At 53.2% G+C, this 13,663-nt stretch overlaps 1 protein-coding gene across 1 annotated transcript; it reads left to right on the top strand.

Annotated features, from left to right (window-relative positions):
- The first annotated feature begins 3,331 nt into the window (after window positions 1-3,331).
- Window positions 3,332-12,829, top strand: P4HB (prolyl 4-hydroxylase subunit beta). Its single transcript, XM_063352307.1, has 11 exons — window positions 3,332-3,577; window positions 3,860-4,066; window positions 4,884-5,017; window positions 5,239-5,376; window positions 8,270-8,374; window positions 8,641-8,766; window positions 9,205-9,405; window positions 10,064-10,184; window positions 10,400-10,581; window positions 11,021-11,107; window positions 11,748-12,829. The coding sequence occupies exons 1-11, from the start codon at window positions 3,418-3,420 to the stop codon at window positions 11,832-11,834; spliced, it is 1,548 nt and encodes a 515-aa protein (XP_063208377.1). The 5' UTR covers window positions 3,332-3,417; the 3' UTR covers window positions 11,835-12,829.
- The last annotated feature ends 834 nt before the right edge of the window (window positions 12,830-13,663 follow it).

The following is a 13,663-nucleotide window of genomic DNA, read 5'->3' as shown; positions in this document are numbered from 1 at the left end:
AGGGTGTGGGGAAGGGAAAACAAGGGGTCTCTGCCAGCGAGGAGCAGGCGGGTTGTGGGCCTTGGCTGGCCTGTGCTGCGCACCAAGTGAAATTCCTGCGCAGAGGAATGGGGCAGGCAATCGGATGGAGAACAGAACCCAGGAGAGGTGATGGGCGATAAGAGCCTGTGGATGTTTACAGAGCGTGTGGCATGTTTGTGTTAAGGATAAGAAAAGTGTAGCCAGGAAAAGTTCTTTACAGAACCTACAGCGCTGGAGAAGCTGTAAAGGAGATGGCTCGGCCCCTGCTCCCGCTCTAAAAGACTCACGATGGTAACTGAGAGCTCCGAGTACAAGAGGGAATGAGGGAACATGCTGAGCCAGCAGCACAGGCCCCTTTCTTCTCAGTCCCAGGAAAACCGCTGTGCTTCCCAGATACCGTAGCTAAAGGAAATGGCGCGACTCGGAAACTGCAAGGAAGTGGAAGGGCTGAAATGAAGCACCCTCAGCTGAGCAGGAGCTGCCCACCCCGATGAGGAGCAGGCGAGTGGCGGAGCCCGCTCCTGGGCACGGCACGCTTCCCTGGTGCTGCTGAGAGCTGTGGCCGCCCCAGCCCCCTCTGGCGCGGGGACGTGAACAGCAGCGCAAAAGCAGGAGCCTGGAGCAGGCGTCACCCTCTGTCACCCTCTGTCACATTGTCGGTTAGAGCGAGCCCAGATGTGCTGATAAAGAGAACAAAGGCCCTCCCTGTGCTGGCCCCCAACAGCCGCTCTGTGGGCAGTTACTGTCAGGGCGAGATCCTGTCTGACGCAACTGCCAGCTCTTTGGCAAGTCTTTCCAAACGCGAGACGTTGTTGGTTCTGTTAGATCGTCTCCACGATGGTGGGATGCCTGGGGAGGGCTACGCAGGGCAGCCGCGACCTGCTGTCACTTGGGGGACTGAGGGGCTGCAGTGGCAATTTGCTGCCCGTGATTTCTCTGGCGCGTGGTTGCTGCTGCAGGGCCACAGCCTGGGCTCTCCCACCCCGCAGCCAAGCCCACACCGGCACGAGCAGCCCGAAGGACATGTGGCTCTGGTCACGGAGCCAGGACGCGACGGATGATTCCCACCACTTGTGCCTTCCATAAAAGCCTCAGCCCGTTCCGGGAGATGCACCTAAACTTCAGGTCGGTGCTTGCGCAAGAGCGGTCTGGGCGGCTTTTCTGGTCAGGCGTCTGCTGAGCAGAACGGAGCTGCTGCAGCCCAGCAGTCGCCTCCAAGAGCGGAAATGCAGCTCCCCAAGCGCAGAGCTCTCACCTGGCTGTCAAAACGCAGCCTGGGAGAACCGAGCGGACGGGGAAAACTTGTGAATTAATGTCCTGCAGTGCTGTACAGCCCTGGCCATGGGCCTGGCCCTGCTGTGCCAGTGGCTGGCAGGTAAAGCATGGCAGTCAAGTGAGACACTGCCCCAGCTGACAGTCCCAGCAGGGCGCAAGACACCAGGGGAGATGCGCTGCCGCCATGGAAGGCAGGTGGTGCCCTATTGCGCGGCTTTCCTCTGGCAGACACGGCCATGCAGAGACATTTGAAGAAAACAAGAGAACTGTGCTCTATCCATGGGGTGGCACAAGGAGGCCGCACTCGGCAGTGGTGGGATCCCTGACAATCACCGAGAGCTGCAGCACCTGGAAGTCGTCAGTGAGCGCTGCTGGCCATGCCAGAGCTGCTGAGCACACGTTCTGGTGCCCCAGCACCGTGCTGGGCCCCACTGCCTTTGCTGACGTGGTAGAACAGCTCGCCGCCACGAGCCCCAGGAACCTGCTGGCAGCGGGACATGCCACTTCCCTTCGGCAGCTTGCTAAGCCAGCGCGTCAGGCGAGGGTTTTCTGGCAGGAACTGCCCTGATGCAGGGTCTGGCCCCTTCAGCAGACAGCAGCACTGCAAACCCCCCAGCAGGGCAATGGCTCCCAAGCGCTCCCTCACCTGTGGAACCTGACAGGCTTCAAGGTGGCCGAGCATTAACGCAGGATCTTGTTCTGGCAGCAGCCGATCCCCACCCTGGCAGCCCAACGTGCCTGTGCCTGCACAGCCCCGAGCGGCAGTGGCCAGGCAGTGGCTGCTGCACACTTTGTTCAACGCAGCTTCGTCATCTACAATCTCACCGGACTCTTTATGGGCTCAGTTCTGCTCCTGGCCAAAGCTCCTGAACAGACAACTGCTCCTTGTGGAGCGACTGGGGCACCTTGCTCCGATTGCTACCATCATGGGGCACCGGGCCCAGCCCCTGCCACGGGAAGTGGGAGAGCAAAGAGCAGCAGCTCTCCTTTGCAGGGTGCGGCCGGGAGCCCGGACGGAGCCTGTCCCCGCTCCAGCACTTATCAGCGGGGCAGCCTGCGTGTACCGGAGGTGCCTGCTGCAACCCCACTGATTTCCTGGCGCTGGCACTGCCAACGCCGCAGCCAAAGGCCAGCTGGTTTCTGCCCGGGGCGCGGGGGCTCTCCTCCCCCAGCCCAGCGCTGGGAGCAGCCCCCAGCACCGAACCTGTGCTGCATCAGGGGACGCTGGAGCAGGGCAGGGGGAGGCGCGGGACGGGACCATCCCTGCCACGGCCACGGGACCCGTCTCTCGTGGACCCCTCTGCAAACCCAGCACACAACTCTGCGCTCCGCACTGGAACCCTCTGCCCACGGGCCCCCGCTCGCCGCCGGGGGGACGAGACACCCCGTGCCCCGCCTCCCCCCGCCATCGCCCGGGGAAACGGGACGGGGCTCCCCTGCCCACGGCGGGCCCAGGGCAGCTCGGGGCCGGGGGTCACCGGGGCCACCACGACGCCGAGCGGCCGCTGCAGCCTCAATAGGACGGGGCGGGCCCTGAGCACTGCACGGGGCCCCCGGAGACCCCGGTACCGCCCGGCCCCAGCCCGGGCCTCGCCTCGACCTCCGGCCTCGCGCGCCGTGACGTGTCCCGTGGCGTCACGTGCCCCGCGGACTTTCCCTCGGCGGGCGCCGGAAGCGCCCCTTTCCCTTCCGGGCCGGGTCAACGGGCAGCGGACGCGGCCCAGTCAGAATCCACCACGCGCGCCTGGCCGCGCGCAGGCGCAGCGCGCGCCCGGCGGGGCAGCCCCAGTGCCACGTTCGAGGGCGGGCGGCGGCGCGAGGCGGCGGCTCTGGCCAATCGCGGGCGGCGCAGCGGAGAAAGGGGCCAATGGCGGCCGGCGGGAGGGCAGCGAGGCCGGCGGCCAACCCGCGGCGGCCGGCGGGGGACGTGCCCAGACCGCCGGCCAATAGGAGGCGGGCGGCTGCCCCGGCGGCGCGGCGAGCCAATGGCGGGCGGCGGCGGGGCGGCGCGGCGTGGCCAATGGGGCGCGGCGGCGGCCGGGGGAGGCGGGTTTATAAGCGGAGGCGGCGCCGCGGCCGCACGCCCGTCCCGGCCCGTTCCGACCTGCCGCCATCAGCGCCATGGCGGGGCTCTGCGCCGTCGCCGCCCTCCTCTGCCTCCTCCTGCCGCCGCCTGCCCGCGCCTCCGCCGCCCTCGAGGAGGAGGATGGCGTCCTGGTGCTGCGCGCCGCCTCCTTCGAGCAGGCGCTGGCGGCGCACCGATACCTGCTCGTCGAGTTCTGTGAGGGCCGGGCCGGGGGGCGGTGGGGTCGGGAGGGCCGGGGAGGTGTGCGGGTGCTGAGGGACCGGTGCGGGTAGGCTGCTGCCGGCGGCCGTGCGGGGCTGGCTCGTCGAGGGGGCCGCTATGGTATCGGCCGGGATGGGGGCTCTGCCGGACCCGGGGTGTGGGCTCCGCGCTGGCCTCGGCCCTGCCCCGGTACCAGGAGCGGGGCCCCCGGAGCGTGAGGGGGGAGCGGGACCGGGACGGCTCCGTCCGGCGCTGACGCCCTGTCCCGCCCCGCAGACGCCCCGTGGTGCGGGCACTGCAAGGCGCTGGCGCCCGAGTATGCGAAGGCGGCGGCGAAGCTGAAGGCAGAGGGCTCGGAGATCCGGCTGGCCAAGGTGGACGCCACGGAGGAGTCGGAGCTGGCGCAGCAGTTCGGTGTGCGCGGGTACCCCACCATCAAGTTCTTCAGGAACGGCGACAAGGCCGCACCCAAGGAGTACACCGGTGAGCTACGACCTGGCCCCGTGCCCGCCCGGGCGCAGAGGGCAGCGACGTGGCGGCAGGTCCGTGCCCCTGGCCCCACGCTCCTGCCTGCGCTGGGGCGGCTGGACCAAGGTCCACGGTGACAGCAGTGACAGTGGCCCAGGCAGTGGTGCCACAGTGGTTGTGCGCTGGGTGGGAGTTGGGGTGTTGAGGAACAAGTCTGCCTTTAACAGGCTTTCACACGTAAAGCTGGGGAAATCCCTAACATGAGCTAAAGCAGATGGAATTGTTTTTGTGTAGGAAAGCAAAGCAATCCAAGCTTGGTTTGTTGCTCAGCTTGACTTTACTTGAGCATTGTAGCACCCAGAACTGAAAAAAATGCTTTAGCAGTTGGATAAAGGGGCAAACACAGGACATAAGACAGATCTGTGAGGAAGACCATGACAAGCAGAAGTCAGTCCAACTAAGCTACACTGTGATGGATGCTGGGAGTAACATCCAGAATACTGATTTTGAAAGGAAAAGGTGATAAATTTGCATGGAAAATATCGGCATCTTGGAGAAGTGCTGTGTTGCTGGTCAAAGTTTAAGAACATGCTTGGGCTAGAAGCAAGAGAAGAATGGGTTCCTGGGAGCCCCTTGTACCTTGACTTTTGACAATTAGTGATTACGTTAATTACCCTAGGAGTGAAAGGAAAAATGTTGCGTAAAAGATATCTTGATTCTTCCCAACCTCTCAGCCACCTGCTGAACAATCTGTCTCAAAACTTAGGGATTTTGTGTTCTTAAACTTGGTGGGATGAAAAGGTGAGTCGGTGTTTTTATCTTTCTGGTGTAGCTGGCAGAGAAGCAGATGATATTGTCAGCTGGCTGAAGAAACGCACTGGCCCGGCTGCGACTACCCTGACAGACGCTACTGCAGCAGAGACGTTAGTGGATTCCAGTGAAGTGGTTGTGATTGGTTTCTTTAAGGTAGAGTTTGTGCTTCGATTTGAGGAGCTCTTGTGTATGTCCAGGGCCTTCCCTGCTTTGTGCCCTATGGGGACCTGACAGCTGGGGAAGGCTCTCTGTAAGTTGGGAAATACTTGCTGTCCTGCCTTACTTGATCTTCCAGTTCCCTGCGTGGTAAGCCCTGGGATGTTTGTGCTTCTGTTTGACATGTCCCATGTGAGACACTTTTCTTTATGCTCCAGGATTTGACATCAGAGGCTGCAAAGGAGTTCCTGTTGGCAGCAGAAGCTGTGGATGACATTCCTTTTGGGATTTCCTCCAGTGGCGATGTCTTCACCAAGTACCAGCTTAGCAAGGATGGTGTGGTCCTCTTCAAGAAGGTACTGGTTGGTGCCAAGCATGAGCACCATGCTTGAGTCTTCTGCCTTTTGTTACCTTTTCTCTAATTACATTCAAATGAGGGCAGCTCTGGACAAAACAGCAAAAGTTCCTGTGCTGTCAACCTGGCTGTTTCCAAGCCTCAGAGCCTGGGCAGGGGGAAGAGCAAAGCCTGCAGCCACTCTGCAGGGTGGCAGAGCCCCAGGTCCCTTTGCAGGGCACAGCTGGCCGTGGAGAGGCACACAGAGGGCAGCTCCCTTGGTCTCCCAGCGCGGTGCTGCCCTCCCAAAGCTGCTGGGCTTTGGGTCCAATATGTTGTTTCACTCGCTTCCCTGTTTCTCAGATATCGGGCTGCAGTGCAGTAATGGTCAGCACAATGTTTAAAATATTTATGGCTGTAACTAGTGAGGCCTCCTGTGCCTCTCCCTGAACTTTGAAGGTCTTAAACGGAATGGTAGCCAAGTTCTTGATAGCTCGCCATGGTGCTCTGTGTTTGATTGTGGCTTAGCAAAGTTGCTTTTAGACATACTCAATATTGACCTCTGCTGCAGTCAGTCAATGGCTGTGTCCAAGAGTTGTTCTGTCTCACGCTGCTGTGGGTTCTGCAGTGTAGTGATTCCAGTGGCGTTCCTAAGAGGATTTGCATCTGACCAGGCTGGGGCAGATGGATTATACGAAGAGGGATGCTGGCAATCTACAGAATCAGAAATAAACTTACTGATACCTTTTACTATTAAAATCCAGGTCACTGGGATGAAATTCTACTTGTCTTCAAACCTAGAGGTTCCTTAGACCTGGTGGTGGTACCGCATGCTTGGGTGTGGTGAGGCAGAACAGAAAGCTGTTTTGGGTTCAGACTTACTAAATCTGTAATCTAATTAGTCATCGGTCTTACCAGTTTGACCTAAGGCAGGCTAAAGAGTTTAATTCTTATTTCATTCTTTCTTTGTTCAGCTAAAATAGCATATTTTATGCTACTACCCCACTGAAATGGTAGATATTTTTATGGTGACAGAAACTTGTAAACTTAAATTTTCAGTCAGAGGTTGCTCAGACAAGTATGACTGAGGGTGTAAGTAATTATCTGGTGAAGGAGTTCAAAATGTTAGGGTTTTGCAACTGAAAAGTTGGGGTGAGTGGAGGGATTTTGTTCTGACTTATACATGCGAGAAGAGCAAGATACAGCTTTCTGTGTGTAATCTTTTTGTATGCCCTATTCATGGCTAATGCTAGGCTGAAATAGCTGTTGGCAGGGGTTTTCTCAATTTTTGTTCTGTCCAAACACTGAAGCCCAAATAGAAATGCTCCTCTAACACGGACTGTCTCTTTGGGGCTTTGGGGAGTACCAGCTTCGGGCTCCAAGCAGGGCAACACACGAGACTGCTTTGGAGTGGCCTGGTTACAGCTAGGGCCTCCAGCGCTGACAAGTTATTACCCTGAGTTTTGTTCAGTTTACATGTAGGTTTTCTCATGTTTAGTGCTCTGTAGAATGGACTTATATTGATTTGATCTCATGTACCATCCTCTAACCCTGAAGTCCTGTGAGCTCTGTTACGGTTTCTTCTGCTTCTGAAGAACTGGGGCAGGACCAGTAAAGGAGTTTTCAAGCTGTTTTCCGTAAGTGTGGTCAACTTGGATACATCTGGAATGAAATGCAGTTCTGTACCTGGCAGCTTCTCTGTCAGGTGTGTTAGGAGTGGGAGGAACCGTGGTCTGAAAGGCAGTTCATGAGCTGCTGCAGGGCTGGGATGCTGCAGAAGTGCTCTGCTCTACCTGGCAGAAAGGAGGCGAGATGCCTTTCAGCCTGTGGATGTTGCCTCCATGTTCCTGTTTAGGTGTGATGTCATGTTATTGCCAGGAGAGCTCTGAAATATGTCCACCCCAAACCGAAGTGAAAATGAGCACCAACGGTAACCAAATACTAGGGCACAAGAACCAGATGGTTTATTTTACCGACAGTTATGTTTTTGGACTTTGGCTCAGCTTCCTGGAGTTAGCTGGGTCTAAACTGAGAGTTTGTTGGCTGGCCATTCTCATTCTTTGTGTGAGCTGTCCAGACTTGCAGACACCCTCAAACAACTGTTCCGAAGGCATAGGGCAATATTGAATGCTCTTTCAGGTATTTACAAAGTTAACTTCCAGTGTTGAGTGTTTTGCTCAGCTTTTCAGCTGAGACTGGTATGCTTCCTCTAACAGAAGGTTATCCGAGTCCACTCTCGCTTCTGCCAGTAACTTGAGCATTGCCCTGCCATGGGACTGCTGTGTTATCCTCCACATCCTCTCATTAACCTTGATGGTCTGCTACAGCTGTTCCCTTTCCAGGCTGCCAGAGAGGGTTCTGAGAATCCTGGTCAGGGATACAGGTGAAGCCCTAATATAAAAAGGGATCTGGCACCTCTAGTGCGTGTTAAACGTGTGCTGTTGTCTCTAACAATAGAGACTGAAACAACCCCACAGAGCTGCGTAAATTACTGTTTACTTGCTGTGGTTAGTGCTGTTTGTCAAGACTTCTTGCCTAGCACTGTCTGGTTAAAGTGGTGTGTGCTCTGACACTGCCACTTCCTGCGGAGCAGAAAGCTGCCTGTGTGCTCACTGGTCTGTCTAATGCCTTCTGCAAAGCTGTAAGGCAAGGGTTAAAAGTCCTTCTTGGTGACCTGATTCACAAATGGTTTCATGAGCTTGCAGAACAAAGCTAGGATCTACACTGATGGTCTTGTTGCTGCTCACTTTTTGCTTCTTGAGGGTGATTTAAGGCTTGAGAGGTGGATTTCTGCTCTGAACAAGCGCAGCTGAGATCCACTGGGGCAGTGATCTGGTGTGAATGCGTCTTATTTCTTGAAAGAGACTCGTATGGGATATGGAAGTGTTCTAACACAGGGATACCTGTTTTTGCAGTTTGATGAAGGCCGTAACAACTTTGAAGGGGATCTCACAAAAGATAATCTGCTGAACTTCATCAAGTCTAATTCATTGCCTCTGGTCATAGAGTTCACTGAACAGGTAGGTCTTTAGATACTTGGCAAGGCTTCTTCCCATGGCTACTATATGAATATAGCAATGCTTAAATTGTAGGTTGGGTGGTTGTGTTTTATCTTGGAGCTGACACTAGTTTGGGGCTATGGAGAACACAAGGGAAAGGAGGCATAAGCTTGCTGTGCAAAGCAGTCCTGCAGTGTTGGAGGGTCTAGTCAGAATAGCAGAGCCAAGGTGGTCTTGACACTGATTTACCTCTCTTCCAAAAATGAAGTTTATTTTCTACTCCTCAGACTGCTCCTAAAATCTTTGGAGGAGAGATCAAGACTCATATTCTGCTGTTCCTACCAAAAAGCGTGTCTGGCTATCAAGAGAAACTGGACAACTTCAAGAGTGCAGCTGGAAACTTCAAAGGGAAGGTGAGATGGATTTCTTGGCTTATGAATTCAGTGACCACCTCCTGTGGAGAAGCGTAGCACTGTGTCTATATCCACTTAACAGCTGTGGAGGAGGACTTGAAGTTAGCGCTGCCTCTGCCTGTGTCCCTTGATAATAGGTGACTGAGTCACTGACTTACACGCTGGCTTGCACAACTGTTGAAGGAATAGCAGTTAACTCTTGAGTTTCCTTCTTGTGGATGTAAACCTGACTGCCTTAATCACCAGTGCCAGGTCTGTCACATGCCGCTTGAACTGCTGCGGCTCCATCGCTGGTGCTCTGACAGGGTGCCATCTTCATGGATTTGGGGAAGGGAGAGGGGCCAGTTCAGCTACTGCCCATGCGAGTGTGTGTAAAGTATCAATGGCCAAGAGGTGCTCGTCCTCACCATATACTGCCTTTGACTTTTTCCTCCAAAGATCCTGTTCATCTTCATAGACAGCGACCATAGTGACAACCAGAGGATTTTGGAGTTTTTTGGCCTAAAGAAAGAAGAATGTCCAGCCGTACGTCTGATCACACTGGAGGAAGAAATGACCAAATACAAACCTGAATCGGACGACCTCACAGCAGACAAGATCAAAGAGTTCTGTAATAAGTTCCTGGAGGGCAAGATCAAGGTAACAAAGATAAATGCTGCTGGTGGGTAACCTGCTGGCTAAGCAAACATTAAAAAAAAATGCTCCCTGTGAGGAGTTGTGTGAGTCATCTGTAGAAAATCCTTCCAACTAATTTGGGGCTTTGCTGAGAAACGAAAGGCAAAACCACTGGGGTGTGAAGACGAGGGAAGCAGGCCATGTACTGGCACTGCGTGCAGTCAGAGCCTGCTGCTGCTTACGGTCACTGTGCTGTTGATCCAGTTGCTCTTTGCCAACAATCTGTGGAAGGTGTGAACTTGTGGCACAGTTTAAAGAGCTTTCAGCTCTCATCTGCTGGAGGTAGCCACATGCAACTTACTCCAGTAGTGACTGTTAAGCTAAACTGGGTCCTGTGGGAATGATACTGTCAGCAATATTGTTTCCTTCCTACGGAGCTCAACTGCGGTTCTCTCTGCACAAGAGCACTTGTCATTCCTTGTTCAGGACGGGAAGGAGACTTTCTGTAAGTGGAAGAGGAAGTGAATGATTCATGTGATGTCTCACAGCCTATGATGGAGGCACTGAGGCGGGGACACTGAGGGGACTGCTTAAACCTGGAGTTCTTAGGATATGTGACTGCATGGACATGCCAAGCAGCTGTGTAGCAAACCATTTCTCTGAATTTCTTTTCTTATTCCAGCCCCACCTGATGAGTCAAGATCTTCCTGAAGACTGGGACAAGCAGCCTGTCAAAGTTCTAGTTGGGAAGAACTTTGAAGAAGTTGCGTTTGATGAGAATAAGAATGTCTTTGTAGAGTTTTGTAAGTATCTTTCATGCCAGTTACTTGGAATCAGCTGTTGAAAGGAGTGTCAGAATACTGCATGACTGGGATTAGGGAGAACGCATTTTACAGAATCTAAGCCACAAAGGGAGCGCCTTGGTTGAAAAGATGCGTGTGAACTCTGTCTGGCTTGGGGGGGTGGTGGTGGTAACTTGTTAGGTTGTTGGTGCTAGTGATGTCTTTGTAATTAACAGATGCCCCCTGGTGTGGTCACTGTAAGCAGTTGGCTCCTATCTGGGACAAGCTGGGAGAGACCTACAGGGACCATGAGAACATCGTCATTGCCAAGATGGATTCGACAGCCAATGAAGTGGAGGCGGTGAAAATCCACAGCTTCCCCACACTCAAGTTCTTCCCTGCAGGCTCTGGCAGAAATGTAAGAAGGCAGCTGACCTTTGTATATCGCATAACAAGGGAGTGCTAGAAATGCGTAGTTGCTTGCTTGAGTTCTGTTTCGGACAAGGCCTTTGGGAGAGCTCTCTGTTCTGTAGGGATGGAACATCTCAAGTCTACAGGACACCTGAGATGCTTTCTGGGGGGCTGGGCTGTAGGGAAGAGTTTGGGGGGGTGGGAATGGGGAAAAGAGGGAGCATAGCAGAGGACAGTGTGCTCATCTGCAGGCTATTCTTTCCTCGCAGTGATCTCTGAAGTCTAGTGGCTGAGCTGTTTTCCTTCGTCTCATATGGGTGAAGGTGAATTTTTAAATTCCCTTTTGCTTGGCATGTTGACTGTTGCTCAGAAAGAGAATTCTCCTCTCCAGGGGCGTGGTTCTGTGGGTGCCTGTAACCATTATCTTGATGTTTTTTCCTGTGTAGGTGATTGACTATAATGGGGAGAGGACACTAGAAGGCTTCAAAAAATTCTTGGAGAGCGGAGGTCAGGATGGGGCAGCAGCTGATGACGTGAGTAATATTAGTACAGTACTCTGGGCCTTCAGAATACGGAGCATGGGTTGGATCTGGTGCTGTGCTTGAATCCTCAGCCCTAAATAAAATCCTGGGTGGTTATGTGGCAGGAAAGAATATTGTTGGTGAACAAAAGTGCCCATATCATAAGTCATTTGTTCGGTTGCTGCCTGGCTGGCCGTTGGCCTGTAATGGACTCCTTTTATTTAGAACACTTCAGTTTGTGTTTAAGCCTCCCAAGAACATTTACTTCACACACCAATGTGTAGAGACTTACGTTATAACCTCTAAATTTGCACAAGCTGTCTCTGGTTGTCTGTGAACTGGAGTACTTAGAGGGCTTGTTCTTTATTGGGAGCTCCTGCTCAGCGCCTGAACTGAGCGGTGTAATGAACACTGCGTCTGCAGAATGGTAAGCTCCTTGCCTGCCGGGGTGGAGGGTGTTAGAGGTGCAGGTACCAGCTTCCAGGGGTTTCTAATCCTTAATGTCCCAAATCCAGAGCTCCTGGTAGAAGTCTCTGGATGTTTTGTTAACACGGCAGCGGAGAGTAGTGAACAGATTAGAGATGCTGTTCTGTGCTTGGTTTTGGATCTGCCTGATGTGCCAGAAGCCAGTAGCTGTCTTTAACCTACACAGGATCTGGAGGACCTGGAGACGGATGAAGAAACAGACCTTGAGGAAGGGGATGATGACGAGCAGAAAATCCAAAAGGATGAATTGTAAAGAGAAGACTGATCTACATCACCCAAAAAATCAGACACTAAATTGGCTGCTGTTATGCAGCCCAGTGAGTCAGAAACCCATTAAGATTTAAAGCAGAAGGTGAATGACTGGAAATCCAGGGATTGGCTTTTAAAATAACACTTTACCCTCACTTTTCTGTACACTTTACTATCTTTTCTTTCTTTTTGCTTTTGAGAAGGGATCTGTCACTAGGTAGCCAGCCCAGCCAGCTGGGCTAATTTTTTTTTTATTGTGATGTACTTTTTTTGTACACAGCTTTTGTTTGAAGTATTCTGTTCTTCTGGGTAGAAGCAGATTGTGAAGCGGTAGCACATGTTCAATGGCCCAACACCCTGGAGCCTTGCCACTAACATCTTCCAAGAATGCTTTTTTTTTTTTCCTTTTTTTTTTTCTTTTTAAACTAAAGCCTGTAGTTGATTTCTGCACCTGGCAGGGTCCTTAATAGTCTTGGCTGTTCTTCCCTGGAATCAGCCTTCAGTATATGTAGGGGCAGAGGCAGTAGGCTGATGGCATCATCCTGGTGAAAGGTGTATATGAAGGTGCTTCTCTTCATACTGGCCAGATGTTTTCTCTCCCCTCTGCTTTAAAACACTTGGAGATGACTATTCCAAACACCTGGAAGGGTGGAATACTGTGTGCACTGGCTGTGGCAGGCTCTGAGGGCGGAGGTGATAGCTGGCTCACCAGCTTATATGAGACCTAGCTGTGTTGCCATCCTTTTGATCAAATGCAAGACTGTTTTGCAATCACTTTCCATGAGTTATTTTGAATGGGTTGACCAGGCAGGTGGGTGGTGTGGGAGGGCCTGATAAAGTAGATCAAACAGGACATTTGCAATTATTGGGTTTTGGGGAGGAACTTGAACAGAGGAGTGCCTCAAAGGCCTGAGCTGCATCAGGCTGGTTCTTAGCATTCCGCTACAATAACATTGGAACTGAATTTGTTGGCCAAATAAAGTTGAGATTTTAATACTATCCTGTGTCTCTGCCTTTATAAGCATATAGAATGAATGTATTTGCACCTGACTTGAAAGACGATCAGAGTTCCAGGATGATTCTGGAGGGACTTGGCCAAAGTGGTGTGTGTTTGTCAGCTTTCTCAAACTTTTACTAAATACCACATTTCTGAGAGAAACTACACTTTCTGAATGCTTCCAGTTTTGAGGGTGGCTTCTGGTACCTTAACCTGCAGAAATTTGTATTGTGTAACTTACAAAGGAAAAGGACTTAAAGATGACCATGCGGTGTCCAGGTTAAATCAGCTTGTACAGGTATCGACTACAGCTCCGTTAGCAGTGAGCGGACACGGGCTTGGGCTCTGAGAACAAGGGGCTCCGCTTGCCAGCTGGCCTGAGGTGAGGGGACGTTGTCGCTCTGGAGCAGTTCACTGAGGAATTTGCCTACAGCGAGACCTGGGGCTTGGCTAGTCAGGCGCACATGATCCAGTGAGCTACGCTGCTATTTCCAAACCAGTCACTTACTGCTGAAAATATTTTTGTAAGAAAATATGCTATAAATGTCACATGGGAGGGCATGGTGAAGCTAGAGGGTAACTCAGGAGGCTACTGGTGCCTGTCCCTGAGCGTGGGCGCCCTGGGGTGGTGGAGCAGCAGCGTTGTACCACGCTCATCTGCAGCTCCAGAGTCCCTGCCTGCTCCTGGCAGGGTGTGCGTGGACATCCGCCACAGCGGCAGCTCCTCGCCTGGGGCTGAGCAGGCACTGGCCCACCCTGGGATCAGAAAACAGGGTTTGCTACTGCCTGTTCTGTTAGTAATCAGTTGGGTTTGTGACTGTGACCTGCGGTTACGG

This window comes from Chroicocephalus ridibundus, chromosome 14 (assembly GCF_963924245.1).
Source record: "Chroicocephalus ridibundus chromosome 14, bChrRid1.1, whole genome shotgun sequence".
NCBI lineage: Eukaryota > Metazoa > Chordata > Aves > Charadriiformes > Laridae > Chroicocephalus > Chroicocephalus ridibundus.
This window is presented reverse-complemented; position numbering and strand designations above follow the sequence as displayed.

Coding starts and splice junctions, on each gene's coding strand:
- P4HB (XM_063352307.1), top strand. CDS start 3,418: ATGGCGGGGCTCTGCGCCGTCGCCGCCCTCCTCTGCCTCCTCCTGCCG. Junction 5,018..5,238: donor TTGTGATTGGTTTCTTTAAG/GTAGAGTTTGTG, acceptor TTTATGCTCCAG/GATTTGACATCAGAGGCTGC. Junction 8,375..8,640: donor TCATAGAGTTCACTGAACAG/GTAGGTCTTTAG, acceptor TCTACTCCTCAG/ACTGCTCCTAAAATCTTTGG.